General features: G+C 38.3%; 2 protein-coding genes across 4 annotated transcripts in view; both read right to left on the bottom strand.

The window, feature by feature from the left end:
* Positions 1–11415: 11415 nt before the first annotated feature.
* LOC127966240 (C3a anaphylatoxin chemotactic receptor-like) lies at positions 11416–14410 on the bottom strand. The gene is made up of 2 exons (XM_052567103.1): positions 13792–14410; positions 11416–13655 (listed from the first exon to the last, which is right to left on the bottom strand). Exon 2 carries the CDS (start codon positions 13638–13640, stop codon positions 12609–12611), a length of 1032 nt encoding a protein of 343 aa, XP_052423063.1. The 5' UTR covers positions 13641–13655; positions 13792–14410; the 3' UTR covers positions 11416–12608.
* Positions 14411–14539: 129 nt separating this feature from the next.
* Positions 14540–21911, bottom strand: part of LOC127966239 (adenomatous polyposis coli protein) — a 37348-nt gene continuing 29976 nt past the window's right edge. For all 3 annotated transcript variants that reach the window (XM_052567100.1, XM_052567101.1, XM_052567102.1), the window contains one exon: positions 14540–21856. In XM_052567100.1, the coding sequence (XP_052423060.1) occupies positions 15502–21856 (6355 nt within the window). In that variant the 3' untranslated portion in view covers positions 14540–15501. The remainder of the gene's footprint in view (positions 21857–21911) is intronic.

Genomic DNA, 21911 nt, shown 5'->3' with positions numbered 1-21911 from the left:
GGAAACGATGATGTATAAAATTGATTTTTAAGTTAAAAATAGTCAATGAAAAGAATATAGTGACGGAGCTCAAACGTAGTACAGCCGTCAACAACAAACAGGAAATGAAGAGATGAGAGATCCCATTCTGATCCCAAACTCTGACCGGTAGTGTGTGTATGTGTTTATATATATATATATATAAGCCCACTAACACACTAGGCAAGGCATGTTTATTTATATTTCATACACAATGGTAATTCAAAGTGCTTTACATAAAAGAAAGTAAAATAATCATAAAGAAAAATTATAACAAAAATAAAACAAGCAATTTTAAAACTTTTATAATGATTAAAAAATATACTTAATTAAAATGAATTTAGAAACAGTTACAAAATTATTTTACATTAAAAAGTGAAAATATAGTGCAATCAGTTCGGACATTGCACAGTGCTCATTCAATAAATGCACAGCTAAACAGATGAGTTTTAAGTCTAGATTGAAATTTGACTAGTGTTTTACATCTGGTCTCTTCTGGAAGCTGATTCCAACTGCAAGCGGCATAGAAACTAAAAGCAGATTCCCCTTGTTTTGTGTGAACCCTTGGTATTTCTAACTGCATTACTTGAGGATGTGCTAATCGCCTTCCTGACATTGATGATCTTCTCAGAAAAGAAGGATGCAAACTCATTGCATTTGCTGTCGGAGAGCATTTCACTGGGAATCTGACTTCAGTCTATGTCTCGTAACTTTGAACGCTCCTCTGTGCAGTGCAGATGTGAATCAACCGAGGGCGCGAACATGCTCCGAAGTGCCGATCTGAATCAACGGAGGGCGCAAACATGCTCCGAAGTCCCGATCTGAAATCAACCGAGTCGCGAACATGCTCCGGAGTGCCGATCTGAATCAATCGAGGGCGCGAACATGCTCCGAAGTCCAGATCTGAAATCAACCGAGTCGCGAACATGCTCCGAAGTGCCGATATGAATCAACCGAGTTGTGAACAGGCTCCGAAGTGCCGATCTGAATCCACCGGGTCATGAACATGCTCCGAAGTGCCGATTTGAATCAACCGAGTCGCGAACAGGCTCCGAAGTGCCGATCTGAATCAACCGAGTCGCGAACAGGCTCCGAAGTGCCGATCTGAATCAACCGAGTCGCGAACAGGCTCCAAAGTCCCGATCTGAAAACTTCGACCAAAGAATGTAAAAAATAACTCTATTTCTCTAATAACTCTACAACTCTATGAAAGACTCCGATCACGTATCTAAAAATAAATCGCTATAGTAAAAGAGAAATAATAAGAGGAGTGAAGTTTCCTATTGTTCTGCTGTGTTTGGTCCTCACTCGCGTCTGACGCTCAGCGGCGCGTCTCCGCCCCTCACACGCGCGTTTACAACGCTAAATAATCATCTTTGCTAATTATTATACATTTACTTCATTGTCAGCTTCAGGTACTTCATTTATTATTGTTCAATGAACTGTTTGAAACAAAAAATGTTGTATTTCAGTAATAATTCAAAATGATCAAAATAATTTTTTTAAGATAATGGTTTATATTTTAATATCCTTTGCTCTACTTCTTTTTAACTTTTTATTCATCAAAGAATCCTGAAAAAAGTATAACAGATTCCAAAATAATATTTATCAGCAAAACTGTTGATAATTCTAATAATAAATCATCATATTATTCTGATTTCTGAAGATCATGTGATACTGGAGACTGGAGGAAAGATGCTGAAAATAAAGCTGCACATCACATGAATAAATTACACCTTCATGTATATTAAAATAAAAAATGTTAATAATATTTCACAATATTACGTGTTTTCCAGTATTTTTGAAAAAATAAATGCTGTCTTGATGAGTAAAATAAATTCCTGTAAAAAAACATTAAAAATCATTCTGATCCCAAACTCTGACCGGTAGTGTGTGTATGTGTGTGTGTTTATATATATATTTATAAGCCCACTAACACACTAGGCAAGGCAAGTTTATTTATATTTCAAACACAATGGTAATTCAAAGTGCTTTACATAAAAGAAAGTAAAATAATCATAAAGAAAAATTATAACAAAAATAAAACAAGCAATTTTAAAACTTTTATCATGATAAAAACATTTACTTAATTAAAATGAATTTGCTCCGAAGTGCCGATCTGAATCAACCGAGTCGCGAACAGGCTCCGAAGTGCCGATCTGAATCAACCGAGTCGTGAACATGCTCCGGAGTGCCGATCTGAATCAATCGAGGGTGCGAACAGGTTTCGAAGTGCCGATCTGAATCCACCGAGTCGCGAACAGGTTTCGAAGTGCCGATCTGAATCAATCGAGGGTGCGAACATGCTCCGAAGTCCAGATCTGAAATCAACCGAGTCATGAACATGCTCCGAAGTGCCGATCTGAATCAACCGGGTCGCGAACATGCTCCGAAGTGCCGATCTGAAGCAACCGAGTCGCGAACATGCTCCGAAGTGCCGATCTGAATCAACCGAGTCGCGAACAGGCTCCAAGGTCCCGATCTGAAAACTTCGACCAAAGAATGTAAAAAATAACTATTTCTCTAATAACTCTACAGCTCTATGAAAGACTCAGATCACGTATCTAAAAATAAATCACTATAGTAAAAGAGAAATAATAAGAGGAGTGAAGTTTCCTACTGTTCTGCTGTGTTTGGTCCTCACTCGCGTCTGACGCTCAGCGGCGCGTCTCCGCCCTTCACACGCGCGTTTACAGCGCTAAATTAATCATCTTTGCTAATTATTATACATTTACTTCATTGTCAGCTTCAGGTACTTCATTTATTATTGTTCAATGAACTGTTTGAAACAATTGTATTTCAGTAATAATTCAAAATGATCAAAATAAAATTTATAAAATAATGGTTTATATTTTAATATCCTTTGCTCTTCTTCTTTTTAACTTTCTATTCATCAAAGAATCCTGAAAAACGTATCACAGATTCCAAAATAATATTTATCAGCAAAACTGTTGATAATTCTAACAATAAATCATCATATTATTCTGATTTCTGAAGATCATGTGACACTGGAGACTGGAGGAAAGATGCTGAAAATAAAGCTGCACATCACATGAATAAATTACACCTTCATGTACATTAAAATAGAAAAACGTTATTATTAACATTTCACAATATTACATGTTTTCCAGTATTTTTGAAAAAATAAATGCTGTCTTGATGGGTAAAATAAATTCCTGTAAAAAAACATTAAAAATCATTATGATCCCAAACTCTGACCGGTAGTGTGTGTATGTGTGTGTGTTTATGTATATATATATATATATATATATATAAGCCCACTAACACACTAGGCAAGGCAAGTTTATTTATATTTCAAACACAATGGTAATTCAAAGTGCTTTACATAAAAGAAAGTAAAATAATCATAAAGAAAAATTATAACAAAAATAAAACAAGCAATTTTAAAACTTTTATAATGATTAAAACATTTACGTAATTAAAATGAATTTGCTCCGAAGTGCCGATCTGAATCAACCGAGTCGCAAATAGGCTCCGAAGTCCCGACCTGAAAAATTCGACCAAAGAATGTAAAAAATAACTCTATTTCTATAATAACTCTACAACTCTATGAAAGACTCAGATAACGTATCTAAAAATAAATCGCTATAGTAAAAGAGAAATAATAAGAGGAGTGAAGTTTCCTACTGTTCTGCTGTGTTTGGTCCTCACTCACGTCTGAGGCTCCGGGGCGCGTCTCCGGCCCTCACACGTGCCTTTACAGCGCTAGATTTATCATCTTTGCTAATTATTATACATTTACTTCATTGTCAGCTTCAGGTACTTATTTATTATTGTTCAATGAACTGTTTGAAACAAAAAAGGTTGTATTTCAGTAATAATTCAAAATTATCAAAATAAAATTTATAAAATAATGGTTTATATTTTAATATCCTTTAAAATATAATTTATTTCTGTGATGTGCAGCTGTATTTTCAGCATCATTCCTCCAGTCTTCAGTGTCACATGATCTTAAGAAATCATGAAAATATGATGATTTATTATTAGAACTATTAATAGTTGTGCTACCAAATATTATTTTGGAATCTGCGATACTTTTTTAAGGATTCTTCGAAGTATTATTTTTTTTTAAAGAACAGCATTTATTCACTATAGTGTTTAAAAATTACTTTCTGTTTTACTTTGTGTTTGTATAGACCATAACACATATCATTTGAATCGCGGATCATTTGAATCAATTCGAGAGTTCGAAGCGGGTTCGCAAATCATTTGAGTCAGTTCGGGAGTTAGGACCGGGATCGCGAATCATTTGAATCCGTTCGGGAGTTCGTAGAGGGATCGCGAATCATTTGAGTCAGTTCGGGAGTTCACAGCGGGTTCGCGAATCATTTGAGTCATTTCGGGAGTTCGGAGCAGGGTCGCGAATCATTTGAGTCAGTTTGGGGATCGAGAATCATTTGAATCACTTCGGGAGTTCGGAGCGGGTTCGCGAATCATTTGAGTCATTTCGGGAGTTCGGAGCGGGATCGCGAATCATTTTAATCAGTTCGGCATTTATCACAATAATGTGCTCCTGAAAACTAAATCGATCTTCTCCAATATTTGCCAGGTTTAATATAATCTGAAAAACGTAGTAAATAACAAAATTCCTATTGTATATCTACAATCTCCTAGCATTACTGGTCAATAACCAAGCAATTTTAAGACATTTTAGTGAAGAAGGATAAAACAGACAAACCTCCTGGGACTGGGTGGAATCCGGATTATCAGTACACAGGAGTACTGGAAAGTTTGCAGTCTTGCATCTTTTTGTTTGCTGAAATGAGCAAAAGACAGTTCATATAAGGAAAAATATTTAGAAGTAACTGAAAATCAATTATCAGTAGAATTAAAGCATTCACCACCCAAAAAAATCTTTCATCATTTACTTGTTTACCTTTGTTGTTCCAAACCCACATGACTTTTATTCATGGATGTCAAGAATAATCAAAAACTTGATTTATCCGTATGTCTCATACTGCAGATTGTATGGCTGTTCTGTTCTGTTCTGTTGGGCTGTTCTTCATTACCATTTGAGTTTGCGGTCAAAAACTATCTTAGAGCACTATCTGCAGTTAAAAACTAAGCTTAGGATCAGAAAAAACAAAATGTAACAGTTTGCAACAAGCACAACAAAACTTACCAATATAAGGCAACTTGTGACACTGTCGCGGTTCAGGCTCTTTCGTGTTTTAGTGTAAATCCGCTGAAGAAACATTGACAACTTAATTACTAATTGGTTTAAAAGTAAATTACTTAAAAATATATATTTCTCTGACTTACCACAACAGTATTTCCGTCAGACCATCATGGATTTGTAAACTGTAGCCTACTCACGGATTCATGCAGCTAGCTCCTACGTGTTAACATACAGTTTTTATTAATATTATTATGTGGAATGGGTCTACAGCAAAGTGTCTTAAGTGATTCTCTGTATGTTTTTCTCATACAGGTGAAACATTGTTGAAAACATGCAGCCTGTCTCTACTGTGGAGTCGCCGGCTTTCAGTCAGCTCCTCAGCATGATAACATATATCATTTTTAAACAGTATATATATATATATATATATATATATATATATATATATATATATATATATATATGTGTGTGTGTGTGTGTGTGTGTGTTTTTCGAAACTGATTCTGAATAATTCACATTGCTTTCATTTACTTATTTCAAAATGTTGTGTGTTATGTTGTCCATTGTTCATAGTTTTCATACTTAAGCTGTGAAAGGAACATTTTTAAGGTCTCAACACAACAGCTTTTATGCTGCAGAAGCCACTTTAGTTTTCATGAATATATTATTCAGGTGTTTTGTTATTTATTTCAGCAATCCTTGTGATATTCAGTATTCAGTTTGTGCTGGTCTGACTTAAACAAAATGGTGTTTAAAAATTACTTTCTGTTTTACTTTGTGTTTGTATAGACCATAACGCATATAATTTGAATCGCGGATCATTTTAATCAATTTGAGAGTTTGGAGCGGGTTCGCAAATCATTTGAGTCAGTTTGGGGATCGTGAATCATTTGAGTTATTTCGGGAGTTCGGAGCGGGATCGCGAATCATTTGAGTCAGCTCCTTATCATGAAAACATAGATTTCATTTTCAAACAGCATTTCTATATATATATATATATATATATATATATATATATACACACACACACACACACATACATACATATGTATATGTATGTCTATGTATGTATGTTTCTCGAAATTGATTCTGAATAATTCAGATTGCTTTCATTTATTTATTTCAAAATGTTTTGTGTTATGTTGTCCATTGTTGATAGTTTTCATACTTAAGCTGTGAAAGGAACATTCTTAAGGGCTCAACACAACAGCTTTTATGATGCAAAAGCCACTTTAGTTTTTATGAATATATTATTCAGGTGTTTTGTTATTTATTTCAGAAATCCTTGTGATATACAAAATTCAGTTTGTGCTGGTCATAGTCTTTAAAAATTACTTTCTGTTTTTCTTTGTGTTTGTATAGACCATAACGCATGTCATTTGAACCGCGGATCATTTGAATCAATTCGAGAGTTCGGAGCGGGTTCGCGAATCATTTGAGTCAGTTCGGGAGTTCGGAGGGGGGTCGCAAAACATTTGAATCAGATCGGGAGTTCGTAGAGGGTTCGCGAATCATTTGAGTCAGTTCGGGAGTTCACAACGGGATCGCGAATCTTTTGAGTCATTTCGGGAGTGCGGAGCGGGATCGCGAATCATTTGAGTCAGTTTGGGGATCGCGAATCATTTGAATCAGTTCGGGAGTTCGGAGCGGTATCGCGAATCATTTGAGTCATTTCGGGAGTTCGGAGCGGGTTCCCGAATCATTTTAATCGGTTCGGCATTTACCACGATAATGTGCTCCTGAAAACTTAATGGATCTTCTCCAATATTTTCCAGGTTTAATATAATTAGAAAAACGTAGTAAATAGCAAAATTTCTATTTTATATCTACAATCTCCTAGCATTACTGGTCAATAACCAAGCAATTTTAAGACATTTTAGTGAAGAAGGATAAAACAGACGAACCTCCTGGGACTGGGTGGAATCCGGATTATCAGTACACAGGAGTACTGGAAAGTTTGCAGTCTTGCTTCTTTTGGTTTGCTGAAATGAGCAAAATACAGTTCATATAAGGAAAAATATTTAGAAGTAACATAGCACAAATAACTGAAAATCAATTATCAGTAGAATAAAAAAAAATTCATTCATGTGATGAAAAGAAAAAAAATACTGACCTTTTTAAAAAAGGAAAAAGTTACAGTCGCTATGCTGCAAGAAACTCATCTATCAGACAGCGAGCATTTAAAATTGAAACGAGACTGGGTGGGTCAAGTGTATTATTCTTCATGCATAGCTAACCCTAGGAAGAGAGGTACAATAATTCTAATTAATAAGTATTGGCCATTTATTTTGCAAAATCAAGTCAGAGATCCTGATGGTAGATTTATTTTGGTCACTGGTCTTATATTTGGCCAGCACATTACAATGATGAGTGTTTACGCACCTAATGAAGATTCTCCCAAATTCATGTCCAAAATAATTTTGTTATTCAATGAACACTGTAAAGGTTTAGGAATTTGTGCTGGAGACTTCAACTGTGTGATAGATGAAAGACAAGACAGATCTTCGTCGGGATCTTTAGGCAATTCTAAATCTTCTTTAGTACTCGAAAAATTATGTAAAGAGACTGGCCTAATTGATAGTTGGAGAGAAATTAACCCTACCACTAGAGACTATACATTCTTATCTAGTCCCCATGGCTCATACTCAAGAATTGATAGTATTTTTATCCCAAAGAACTGTTTTAATCTTGCAACTCTTAGTCAAATCGGTTCAATCACTATTTCAGATCATGCTCCTGTTCAAATAGATATCAAATTAGAAGCCCCACTAAAGAGAAATAATACATGGAAATTTAACTGTTCCTTGCTTTCGGACCCTAAATTTTACAATGTTATAAGAGACTCAATACAAAATTACTGGTTATATAACAAAAACTCACCTGTCTCTCCTACAATAATGTGGGATGCAGCTAAAGCTATAATACGCGGATATATTATTTCTTATACTGCTGCACACAAGAAAGCCCTTTTATCTATACGGCAAGATTTAGAAAAGGAGGTTAAAAGACTAGAACTCCAACATAGCTCAAACCCGACTCAATCTAATTGGTCTGCTTTATGCCATGCTAGGGCCAAATTGAATCTTGACCACACCAATCATATTAAAAAGTTATTGTTCCTTTCTAAACAGAATTATTATGAACATGGAAACAAATCGGGTAGATTGTTAGCATACCAGATTAAAAAAGAACAATCTGAGAGGGCAATTAAGTCTCTAAAAATGCCAAACGGTGTCACCACATATGATCCTGTACTTATTAATAATTCATTTCGATCCTATTACGAATCACTGTATAGTTCACAAATAAATGCCTCACAAGAAGAACTTCAAACCTTTTTCAGTAACATTTCTCTACCAACCATTTCAGATGAAGACAGAGACTATCTTAATTCGCCTATAACACCAGAAGAGGTCCTAGCTGCAATACAATCAATGCCATCTAACAAATCCCCCGGACCCGACGGATTTTCCCCGGAATTTTATAAATCATTCTGGCCCGAGCTCTCTAGCATTTTTCTACCAGTTTGCAAGCTAGTTAAGATCAAGGCATAATACCTCAAACATGGAAAACTGCAAATATTTGTGTATTACTTAAAAAAGATAAAGACCCACAAGACTGTGCATCATATAGGCCAATAAGTCTACTAAATACAGACTCTAAAATCCTGGCAAAAGTTCTGGCATGTAGACTAGAGAGTATACTTCCCAAGTTAATTAAGCCAGACCAAACAGGTTTTGTAAAATCACGTTATGGCACAGATAACGTACGTAGACTTTTAAATGTTATAAATTTTGTCCAGCGTGACGGACAACCTGCACTCGTTCTCTCCCTCGATGCTGAAAAAGCTTTTGATAGAGTCGAGTGGGACTTCCTGTTTGCCACCCTTGAAAAATTTAAACTAGGGAATAATTTTATTAAATGGATTCAGTTGCTTTATACCGATCCTAAGGCAACAGTAATGGCAAATGGTATCACTTCGACTCCGTTCCGCATAGGTAGGGGCACGAGGCAAGGTTGCCCTCTTTCACCTCTGCTTTTCGCCTTTGTGATCGAACCTTTAGCAGAACTTATTAGACAGAGCAGAAGTTTCCATGGCATTATAGTGGGCAAAGAAGATCATCGAGCATTACTTTATGCTGATGATGTGCTTATATTCATATCCAAGCCGGAGCAATCTATACCAGCTTTGCTGGAATCTATTTCTTATTACAGTAGTTTCTCTGGTTAATACATTTTTCCAAATCTATTGCTTTACCTTTAAATGTCCCTTCCTTACAAAACTTAAAACTAATTTCTCCTTTCCAATTATCAGAAACGGGCTTTATATCTAGGCATTTTTGTCACAGCTTCACTTAATGACCTCATAAACAACAACTATACACCTCTTATAGAAAAACTCAAGCTTAACTTAAAAACATGGTGCTCACTCCCAATCTCGTTTCTAGGAAGAATAAATGTAATAAAAATGAATGTACTTCCCAAGCTCCTATATATATTCCAATCCATTCCTAGCTACTTAACAAATTCATTTTTTAAAGATCTTAATAAACACATCTCGAAGTTTATTTGGAACAACAAAAGACCACGTATTAAAATTTCTAAATTAATGAAACCAAAAGATAAGGGTGGAATAGATCTGCCAAATCTTCAGTATTATTATTGGGCAGCCCAAATTAAAAATATAATCAGTTGGTGTAGTGAGAGAACCAGTTCTATTTGGTATACAATGGAAGAAATAGCTTGCGCCCCTTTACCAATAAAGTTTTGCCATTTATTAGGAATTATACAAAGCTCAAAAACATTTCAGAACATTTCACTATATTAAACACTCTTCGAACTTGGAGAGATGTAAAGATATATTTAGGAATTTCTACTTCTCTTTCTTTGTCCTCCCCACTTTCTTTTAACCCTGATATGCCTTTAATGTTACAGAATATTGGTCTCTCAACATGGCTGAATCTGGGGATTTCTCAAATATCTTGTTTATTTTCAGAAGGCACCCTGAAGTCTTTTCAGCAGATCGTAGATCAGTATAATGTTCCGAAGTCCAATTTTTATAAATATCTACAATTGCGACACTTTTTAAAGCCAAAGATAGATAAAGAAGAATTGAGAATCAAAATAACAGATATTGAAGACCTTTTAATGAATCCAACTTGTTTAAAGGGATTAGTATCAAGAATATATGACATATTGTCTAATAATTGTTCCTCTACATGGTTGGGACTTAAGGGTGTCTGGGAGAAAGATATTGGGCAAATCATTGAAGAGAATGACTGGGCTATCGTACGTGACAACATATACCCGAAATGTACCTCTCTTGGGATCCACGAGCTTAATTTTAAATTCTTTAACCGGATATATCTTACACCGACACGCATTAAGAAAATGTTTATTAATGCCACTGGCCTGTGTTTCAAATGTAAAAAAGATAAAGGTACTTTTATTCATTGTTTTTGGGACTGTGACAAAATTTTGCCATTTTGGAAGAAAATACATAAGGTAATGAAAGATCTTCTCAAGTTAAATTTTGAAATGACCCCAGCTTTGTACTTGTTGAATCTCAATGTAGACAGTTTGTTTAACACAAATGCAATACAGTTATTTATCATCCTGGTATATCTTGCTAAAAAATGTATTTTGTTACTCTGGTCTGCACCACAAGCCCCATCTTTCAAAATGTGGATATCTCAGATTTATTCATGGTTACCACTTGAAAAACTTACCTATGATAAACATCAAAAGTCTGACAAATTCTGGTCAATTTGGTCTGTTCTATGGGATTATATAAAAGAGCTCTCTTAACGTGCACGAAGAAATGTTTTTGGTTATATATAACTTTTTGTTTAATGTTTTATCTCCTATGTTGTAAGACTGTACATACTGTAACATGAATACACAAATTGATATTATTGATGCTATGTGATTATATGGGCAAACAATAACAAAAAAAAAAAAAAAAAAAGGTCAAGTATATTTCTGAGGAATACATAAAGCCCATTTCTGAGAAGTACATAAAAAATAAACTAAAAGAATACTTTAATATTTTTAGTTTGAAAGAAATATACTAATAATAGTACACTTGAATAAACTTGTTTTTATTCAGAAAACCTGTACTGCCCTTACGAAAAATAACCATGGTTTTACTACAAAACCATGTTTAACCATGGTTATCTTTCATAAGGATCATTTAAGCTCAATTTGTAGCCTACTTCACTTACCTGATTATAAAAGGAAACTACTATTAATACAACAGACATTAAAGTAAAGTAGGCATTTTATTTTAAGAACTGAGAGACAAAGTCAATTTCACCAAAAGGGTAACCAGGACAATTACAAAGCTAATGCAAATAAACTAACTAACTTAAATGAAATAACATATGATTTGGGTTTAAATAACGGTTTTATTTTGTGAGAAGAAAAAGCGTGGAGTGATGTGAGAGACATTTGAAAGGCTGTATAGGATAATTAAACATTTGACAGAGACAACGATCAATTATGGCCTAGAGTTTGGCCTGGTTAAATATTTGTCTAAAGAATGACACCACAAAATCAAAATCAAAATCATGTGTTCCATAAAGATCAAATATAATACTAAAATTTTTTGTCAAAAATGAAGTGCCATTTTGAATTTTTAATGATCATAAACAACAGTAAAGTGAAAACAATGTTATTGCGAAACTATAAAATGATCGAAGACAATGTCATCAGTAAAATATGAAAATCTGAAACGACATCACACACAGTAACAGTACAGCATTAGTAACTATTCTTAGCAGTATGTAGTCTATTGTATTCAAGAGAGTGTATTTATGTACATGTATTATTAATTACATTGAGCGTTCAGCCTGTAGACTTCATCCCATCAAAAGACACAACATTGACTTCCTCAAAGCTTACAGCATCTGCCTAAAAATAGCATCAGAATTACAAACTGCTTTCGACCTTTTGGTACACGAGAAATCGCTTTGTCATGAACTAGTTCACAAAAACCCTGCTAATTCAAACAAAAATGGAGCATTACTGAATGTAAAGCAATGACTTATTGTAACTTATTGTAACATAAAACGTATGTACGTAATATCATCTGTATGTTTTATTGCAGAAGTTTTTGAACAGATCATTTTAGATGCACTTCATGAATTTCCTAATTTCCTGACAAAAAAGAAACCATAACGGACACTTCCTAACAGTGCTAAAGTAAGCTGTTTTGCATATTTTAAGTTTCAGTTTCAAATAAATATTGATGTCAAGATAGTTCACAGGAGTATTTGGTCTAGAAAATTACTCTGATGATAATGCAAAAAAAAAGGGGGGGGGGGATGCAAGTGGAACAAGTCTTGTTTTAAAGTACATAGAAAGGTTTGGCATAGAAAAATGACCTGAACTCTGTATAAATGAGCTGATATCTTCTCTACACTGAGTGTGTGTGTTGTGACTGTGTGGATCATGACGCTTGTATCCCCTCCTCAGAGAAAACTCTTTCAAAAACATGTCTTAGAGAAAGTTTAACCTTACTTTTGAAATCCTGCCCCATGAAAACATACAGAATGGGGTTCAGACAGCTGTTGAAATACGCCAAAGAAACGGCTAGAGAATCCACTACGGAAGCCACAGAGGAACTGGATTTCTCTCCGTACATGACTATCAAATCTACTATGTGATATGGCAACCAGCACAGAAAAAAGGCCACGATTACAGCAAACATGATGCGAAACGCTCGTCCAGAGTGAAAATGACTCCTGCCTAACTTGTGTGCGATGAATCCGTAACATGTTGTGATGCATATGAGAGGAACCAAAAAACCAAACACAAATCTGATGATGGTTAACCTTCCAGATGTTGCACGGTTTGAATCACCTTCATCATCAGCATGAAAAGTGCAAAGTGTGACGTTAAACTCCTCATTAATGAAAATTTGCCTTGATAACATAAAAGGAAAGCTGAGCAACAAAGCCAAGACCCAGGCCGCGACACAGGACAGTCGCGCAATCAACAAATTACGATGATTTTGAGCCCAAACCGGCGTGATCACCTGAACAAACCGATCCAGACTAATCAAGTTCAAGGTGAAAACGCTGGTAAACATGGTGATGACTATAATGAAGGGGAGAATCTTGCACATGACTAATCCATACGGCCAGTGATGGTCAAGGACAATCTGCGCCACACTGAAGGGTATAGAAAGGCAGCACAGGAGGTCTGCAGTCGCTAGATTGAGAAACCATATTGTATTAACCGTCCTCTTCATCTTCAATCCAGCGATGTACACAACAAACATGTTTCCGGGAACTCCGAGGAGGAACGTCAGGCAGTAGATGACCAGAGAAAGTATCCTTATGGACTCTTTTACTTCTGAAGACACAGGGGCTGTCTCACTGTCATTAAAACACCACAGACAATTATGTCCACTTGAGGGTTCATTGATGTAATCATCCGAAATGGTCTGGTTCATTTTGCTCGAGTTGCTGCTGTCCATAGTGCTCTGTCGGTCCTTTAAATAAAAAAATTCAATCAAATTTTCAATATTTAAATGTACTGTATCTATTAAGCAATCACTAAAGTAAATGTCCACATAGTTTGAATCGCACTCGAGTTTCACAGATCCAATATAAATGTCTAGTACTCACCTCACCAACTGCTCTGTACAAACAGGCGAAACTTGCCCCTCTTGCCACTTTAAGGCAAAACCACAGGAAATGGGAGGAAGTCCTGCTGATTTGATGAAACCACTACAAAGGGTGTTTGCTCAAAGTAAATTTCCTTTTGAGCAAACTATAATTTCAGTATTGAGTCTAGAATGCTGTTCTTGAAGCAAACAGAAGGAGTTCTGGGAAAACTTTTGTTCATTTAATCTCTCACATTCGGTGAGACCATATTCACAACTTGATGCAGAAGTAACATGACCAGTGCTTGTTTGACTGCTTATCGTTTCTGTGAAAAAGGCTGCAACCACCAAACAGCCCTCGAATGAACTGTTTACTCCATGCACTATATATGGCAGTGGCATCTTAATGTGTCTACGTGTATTTACAAAAAAAATGGGCGATAACAGTCTGGACTTTTGGCTAGTACTGCATTCCTAAGAGCTGGCTGCATGTGAATCATGAAGGAATTTAAATATTTACCTTACTAAATTGGATGAGTAATTGGTACACATTAAATGACCAAGGATTTTAAAATTCTTTCGTTTTTTATCTTCTTCCTGAAAAAAAAAGAAGCCCACAAAATTGTGAGATCACAATTGGGATAACTTTTTTTTTGTTGTTGCTTAAAACAGTTGTCTTTTTCCAGATTAACAGATGCATACATTTCATAAGAGGTCTATAATAAACAATCAGGTCATACTGCCAAAAAAAAAAAAAATACAATTTGAGAAAATTTTATATTTTTTTATTGGAAATATTTTGTCAACATTGATTTGACCACTTTTGAAATAAAATGTGATTATTTACACCATGGTTTTGGCAAAACAGTCGAATTGAATTATGTGCTTAAGTACTAAATAAAAGGGGAAGCAAATGATCTTTTAAAAAGGTACCAACACCAAAACCTACAGGAATAATTTAATTATCAAACATTACTTCAGTCCTTCCAAGTCTATTGTTTCATTGAAAAGACACCTGCCTCATCTGGCAACAACTATACACAACAGCAGAGCAATGGAACTATGTTTTTATATATATATATAATCTATGTCAACCGTCAACATCATTCATCAGTTTCGAGGATTATTCCTTGCTTTTTCGAAAGCACACACACAAAAGTGTAATATATTACACTACAGCTATCAGTACAGGTCATATGTCCACAGAAATGTTTATCTTTATAGGAAATACTATACCACTGAATCGGTTCATGCAAGGAGAAAATTCATTATGTAACATACAATATGCAACAGTAAGAATGAGTTTAACATTTTAATTAATACAGGTTAACAGTTAAAAAAAAACTGCATTAGTATTGAATTCCACCAGAACTTGAACAGCATCCCAAATAGTCCACCATTAGTCAATATTCTTATCAAGTCAAGGTAAATACAGGTATCTGATGTGTGGTTAAATTAAATATATACATAAATCTGTACAGTACAAATTGTCAAATATCTCCGCCCTCCCTACTGCTGCTTCTCTGGATTTGAAACCAACATTAGCTTAAACAGCAATCAACCAGCAAGAATACGTTTCTTAATAGATGCTGAAACAACAATAAGTTCTAAGAAAGTGGCCTCCACAGAGGTTTCTCCACAAAAACACAATAAAGCAAATTATAAACAAGGCCAGAGTCTGTAATAAGTGTTTTCTGGCTTTCGCCATAAAGGTTTATGAGCAAGTCCAAACTTAGACAGAAGTGACAATGTAAGACCCACTTTCAGTCGTGTCTCCTTTAGTGTCTCTTTTTTTTGCATTGCTTGTAATAGGTGTTGGGATCTGGGATGGTCTTGGAGTTGTGCTGTCGGCACTACTCTTTCTGGGGCTTGGTGTGTAATTAAAAGGACTTACCCTAGCAGCCACAGCACCACTAGGGGAGCTGTGTTTGCTGGAGTTAGTTGAACTAAACGGTGTGCGTTCAGCAACTGGGAATTCATGAACCTCTGTGCCAGTGTTTGGGTTACTTGGAGCAGGCTTAATATCGACAACTTTTTTATCAAGAGACTCGCTACTTCTGAGTAAATTCAGATTTGTTTCTGAACCCAGGTGGCCTATAGCTGTATTCTCACTTGCTAGTGGCTGTTTTGAGTTTGGTTCACTTGAGTCCCTGTCACAAGGTAGCCCTTTGCTTGACTGACTGTCGATAACAGGAGGTGTGTTTGCTGTGGGTGATTTACTAGACCTTGGATTGTTTATGGGACAGTCTTCGATTCTCACCCAGACATCTTCTTTCTTGGACATAGCAGCACCCAATGAATGAGCAGCATCACCAGTTGGATCTGGTAAGTCTAAAGTCATAGAAGGTGCATATGAGCTTTCGCTCTCTTTCATTTTCCTCCATGTTCCTTTGCGCTCCAGCCCCCCCTCTTTGCCTGATTTTTGAGGTGGATTAGCAGGTTGCCGTTCATCCTCGCTTCTACCCTTTTCACTGGACTCAGATGAAGCAGAAAGAATGGAAGAGCTGCTGCCGGTTCTTTTCCAAGTGCCTACTCTTGGGAGAGATGATGAATGTTTGCTGTGCTCCCTTTTCCATGTCCCCGTCCTGTTTATTGGGAGCCTGGAAGGGCTTTCTGAATGGGATCGGGAGATGTCATGCCTTCGGAGTGACTTAGAATCACCATTCTCTGCAGTGTTCTGACCATGAGGAGACTTTCTCCAACCATTTCCCTGGCAGGGAAGACTAAGTGACATATCCGTTAAGGATGGACTAGATACTGGAGTCTGTGACTGGCTTGTAGACGAAGGGGACAGGGACTCGAAAGATGCAGACTCCTCTAATTTCCTTTTTAGTGTTGGACTAGGAGCTTCTTTGATAAATGTTGACTGACGAACAAGTCCAGGCTTCTCGGACCGGTCAGACTCACTCCCACTTGATTTGGTAGATGACATTCTGGACAACTCTGCCTTCTTTGGAGGACCTGAGGCTCCGCACTGGCTTAGACTTTTTGAGGCAGATTCACTTCTAGGAATTCCACTGGCACTTCTATGCAAGCCACTCTGCTTTGTTGGTGTCTGCTGGCCCAGTTGCCTCCCTGGAGAAGTGTAAGTCATGCGTCCAGATCCTGAAGATTTTGTTGAAGCGGAACTGGGGGAGGCAGTGCGAGGCAGCTGAGATAATTTGTTAGATGGGCTCAAACCACTCCTACCAGGTGAAACTGAAGCACGGCCAGGTGACTGCATGGGCCTTGTTAGAGATTGCTGAACTGGTCTAGAAGGTGTGGAGTCTCTAGACCCAGATCGAGAGGAACCTTTACTTGACCCTCCTTGAGATGCTGCATCCCTGGCAGGACTAGGTTCAGAACTTGCTGGGATTTTCATGGTTCTTGGAGAGTTTCCAGGACCAGGTGCTTGGGATGGTGGTTTTGACATTTGGCCACGTGGAGGGGGCTTTTTCGGTACTGGACTGGTGCTAGGAGAGCTGCTTCTCACACCAGGTACATGAATCATTGTCCTCCCTCTGGAGATCACAGGAGCTTGAGCTTGTCTGTGCTGAGAGGACATGCTTTCAAGACTGGGTCGAGGCTTTCCTGTTATTAGACTTTTATATACTTTCTTTCCTCCTTTCAGGCTCTTAGTTTCTTCCTCTTTCTTTTTGGACTCTAAAGTGCTTTTCTCACCAGGTTTTAGTATTCTTGGCCCTTTATTCGTAGCAGGCTTATTGTCCTCCTGATTTAAAGAAAGATGGAAGGGGGATCCAATGGAAATGCCTGATTTGAGAGACAGAATAGAGTCTGAATCAGAGGAACCTTGTCTTGAGAGACTCGCTGCAGCCTGATGAAGACTGCTAACTATAGAATTGGCACCCTCTTGAATGGCTTTCCAATCAAATGATTCAGAGTCTGGTGATAAGGCTTGCTCTGAAACAGGGCTATGTGTGTCTGTGAGGTCTAATATAAGATCTGGTTCCTCTGCTAAAATACCATCAGCCAATATGCTCTTTTCTTCCTTAACCCCAGTTTCTTCAGTCTTACTTCTTGGTGGCTGTTTCTTTTTCTTTGGCATCGCAGAACTGATGCATTCTTGGAGAAGGTCATCTTCAGAATCAATACTGAGAGAGCTAAGGGAGCTATTTCTAGAGAAGCAAACAGGTGTGTCCTCAACATGAAAGGCCTTTGGTGCATAACCAGAAGCTTGTGGCCTGGGCACTTCAATCTGAGTTGCATCATCTTTGTGTGAGCAATCTTTGTTGTTGTTTTCTTGGTCAATGTCACTTAATGAGCTAAGGGATGAGTTTCTTGAAAAACATACAGGTGTGTCTTCAATGGAAAACTTCTGCTTTTCATCGCACACTGCAGCTGTATTTTCTTTGGGTGCTTGTGGAAAACCTGGTTTTTGAAGGGGTTTTATTGGAGCTGTCTGAAATGCTGCTACTCTATTGGTGTTTACTGGTTGTTCTACACTGCACTTCAAAGGGGGAACTTTTCTTTGCTCTTTATCTTTTCGCAGTTCAGCTTTTTCTTTAGACAAGTCAAGATCATCATCCTCAAAGTCAAGTGAACTCAGTGAATCATTGCGAGAGAAGCAATAAGGTGTGCCCTCAATTGGTGTATAATGATGCGGAGAATCAAAGGCAAACCCAGGACGTGTTCTCACCTCGGGATTAGCAGGCTTATCAGCAAACTCTCTTGTGACGATTTTGGGCTCTTGCTTTTCTGTTTCTTTGTTTTTATCTGGATATGATGCTGCTTCTGGCAAGCTATTAGGAGCCTCTGGCCGTTTGAGCATCCTTGCTCTGTACTCACTGCTTTGTGGCATAGGTTTTACAGGAGAAGTTGGCTTTTTCTTTTCCAAGTCTTGCTGAACTAGGTTGCCAGTGGGGGTAGATGGATGCTGGGCCTGTTCAGGCATCTTCTGCACTCTAAATGGCTTGTGTATTTTGCTTTTGGGCATTGCCGAATTGATACACTCTGCAAGAATATCATCCCCTTCATTCTCAGCCAGGGCAGACTGCATGGTAGGTGATAAACCTGTATCTTTAGCCTCTGCACTTTTCCCCTCTGGCAGAGTGTCTCGTCTTTGACCAGATGTTTCTGCAAGGTGAGCTGAACTTTCAATACCCACCAACTCATTAGGGGGTGAATCAATTGTGAGGTCACTGAGAGACGTTGCTGTGGAAAAGTTAATGGGTGTTCCCTCCACACAGTACACCCGGGGCATGTCCTCACAGTGTGTGAGGGGAATATTCTTCTGCTGCTGTCCACGGTTTTGGGGTGGCAACAATTTATAAACCGGGAGCTGACTTGGCTTACGAGCCACGGGTGGGGGTATTCTAGAGGTGCTTGAGTCTGATTGCTTTTTCGGTTTTCTTGATGATTTTGTTGGCATCGCTGAATTAATACAAGCCTCTAGAATCTCTATGTCATCATCATCATCAGAATCATCCAAGATGTCTTTTCTAGGTTCAGTTGTTGACGGTGGTTTCTCTTGAACCTTGGGTTCTTGAATGTCTTCTTTCTCAAGCTCTGTTTCATTGGACTGGTCATCCTCATGAACTGGGGGCATTATCTTCAGCTCAACATCTTTCTGAATAAAGGGCTCATCTAAACTTAGTGCACTAAGACTCGAAGCACAAGAGAAGCCATCTGGAGTGCTTTCTGTGGCAAAATGTAAAAGAGTATCATTATCTGGTAAAACCTGCACTTTCTGTACAGCAGCACTTACAACTGCATGTCTTGGAGCCAAATCACGTTTTTCAGAATGGGGTGGCACAGTAACTTTTTGTTTCACTGATGTGGTTCGTGGTGGTGGAGGTGGTGGTGTCTTGCTGCGACTTGGTGGCATTGTTTGTCCTGGGCTATCAGGCAGATCACTCGGACTGATAATCCCACTTACCATCCCACTGCATGGCTCACTCTGCACAGAACTTGCAATGGAATGACTCTCAAAACTGTCAAGGGAGCTGACAGACGTGCATCTGCTGAACATGAGTGGAGTCTCTTGTAAATAATGTTCAGGGGGACTTTTGGGTGTCTGGGCACCACTTTTGGATGGTGACTTGGCACCTGATGAAAATTCCACTGTTTTGTGATGCCTGGAAGCATCTCCATGTCCCAAGTGATGTCGTGGAGGCTTGATGCGAACATAATGGCCTGACCCTTGGCTCTCAGATGTGCGCTGGTCTGATGCAATGTTACTAGTGGATTCTTTTTCTGATATAGGTAAAGTTGGATAGCTATTGGCTGAGTTGACATTCCGTTTGCAGCTCTCCATTTCATCTTCCTCGGAGGACAATGATGATAAAGAGCTACCACGTGAGAAACAAATGGGCGTGTCCTCCACACAATATGTCTGTAATGTTTCTTGATTTATCGTGGGAGCCTTGCATGCTGGATTCTTCTGAACTGCTCTTGTTGGTCCTGCTCTGTTTTGAGCAGACGAAGGATGGAGCTGCTTTTGCCTACTCTGGTTCTTTAAAGATGCCACAGAGGAGGAACTGGCTTGGCTTAAATGGTCATTGGCAGAACCTTGGGAGGAAGGTGGCTTTGAATGACTAAACATGGTCTTCTTGGAGGAAGCATCAGAGTACTTCAAACTGTAATCAATAGGCTGTTCTACATGATGATCCTCACTGTATTTCATACTGTAGTTTGGAGTTTGCTCATCCAGCTGCTCTTCTTCTGAATAACGCTCACTGTAGTTTGTTGGTTTGTCGTCGGCATAATCATCAACAGTGCAGATAGTCTGAGAGATCTTTTTGTTAAGTCCATGACTTGACCCAATTTGTTCATTTGAGCCCCTTGACCTAAATCCAGGCAGGTCCTGTTGAACAAACCTGGGCTGGTACTTTTTTAGCTTATCTTCTCCTTCATTGCTGGTTTCAGTGTACATGGGGTATCCTGGGCTTTGTGATCTCGGTGGTTTCTGATCTGGCCGCTTCATTTCATCATCAAGGAGCTTAGGCCTTGCCCACCTTTCATTCTGGCTCGGGCTTTGTCGACCAGAGTTGAGCTGTTCATCAGAATACTTCAAACTGTAGTTAATAGGTGTATCCAGATCTCCATTGTCATCTTCCATGTGATTCGCATTGTGTATTTTATGGGCAAGATCCGCAGGATATTTTCTGTAGACACAGCATTTGCCTTCATCATCTTCTGAATAGGAATCCACTGAGGGTTTCATCTGACCTCTCTTTCCATAGCCATCAGTGCTGTTGACACTATTCAGACTGTCATTAGAAGCTCTGTACTCCATTTTAGGCATTGGGCACGGTCTGCCCGAAGGGTCAGTTTTGCTGTAGCTGTACATATTTTGGTGACCATGAACAGCAGTTTGGCGTCGGATCATGTCGTCTTGCACAACATGAGGGTCTGTTGTAGATCCTGCGGTTCTCTCATCCATACTTAAGTGCATGCTCTGCACTTCCTCCATAACTACCGCAATTTGAGCTGCAGTCGTGGGAATCTGCACCATTCGCTTGGCAGCCTCCGCATCGGAATGGAAACCCCTTCGCTCTCGATCTTGACTTCGGTCCCTCTCAGCTCGGACGCTTTCTCCATTTCCTCTGTTCTCTCGGGATGATGGGCTTGAGAGCACTGGGGTGTTCATATAAGGTGATCGAACTCCAACTCCATTGGGGTTATAGCCATCTGATCGACAGACACCATCATAATCGCCGTAGACGTTATGCTTATGCCTTGGCTTGGGCCGATGGGAGGCTTTCGGGCTCAGGTTGTCAATGTTATCGAAGGTTTCAGAGAGGTGCTGTGCATCTAGTTCTTCGATAAGTGCTTTCTGTTTTCTTACATGCAGGGACGGTAGACTGGATCCAGGAGACATGATGTTGGCATCCTTATACTTGGCAGGCCGATTCGCCATGAGGTTTCTCAAAGCAGCAGCACTTCCCATAGCTATCATCTTGTGCTTGGAGTGAATGAGGTTCTTCAGCATGCTGACTGCACCCATATCCCATAATGCCTCTTGATCTTTTGCATTCCGAGCAGAAAGGTTCCACAGCGTCCCACAGGCATTGCTCACTATCGTCAGACTGTGTGATTTAAGGTGCTGAAGTAGAGTCTGAAGACAGCTGTTTTCCCTTAATATTTGCCTGAAATAAACAAAAAAAGAGGAAAACATTTGCTGCTATGTGGACATATTCAAAA

Source organism: Carassius gibelio, chromosome B10 (assembly GCF_023724105.1).
Source record: "Carassius gibelio isolate Cgi1373 ecotype wild population from Czech Republic chromosome B10, carGib1.2-hapl.c, whole genome shotgun sequence".
In the NCBI taxonomy this organism is placed as follows: Eukaryota; Metazoa; Chordata; class Actinopteri; order Cypriniformes; family Cyprinidae; genus Carassius; species Carassius gibelio.
This window is presented reverse-complemented; position numbering and strand designations above follow the sequence as displayed.

What these genes read in the sequence shown, in the direction of transcription:
- LOC127966240 (XM_052567103.1), bottom strand. Translation starts at nt 13,640, where the DNA reads ATGGACAGCAGCAACTCGAGCAAAATGAACCAGACCATTTCGGATGAT.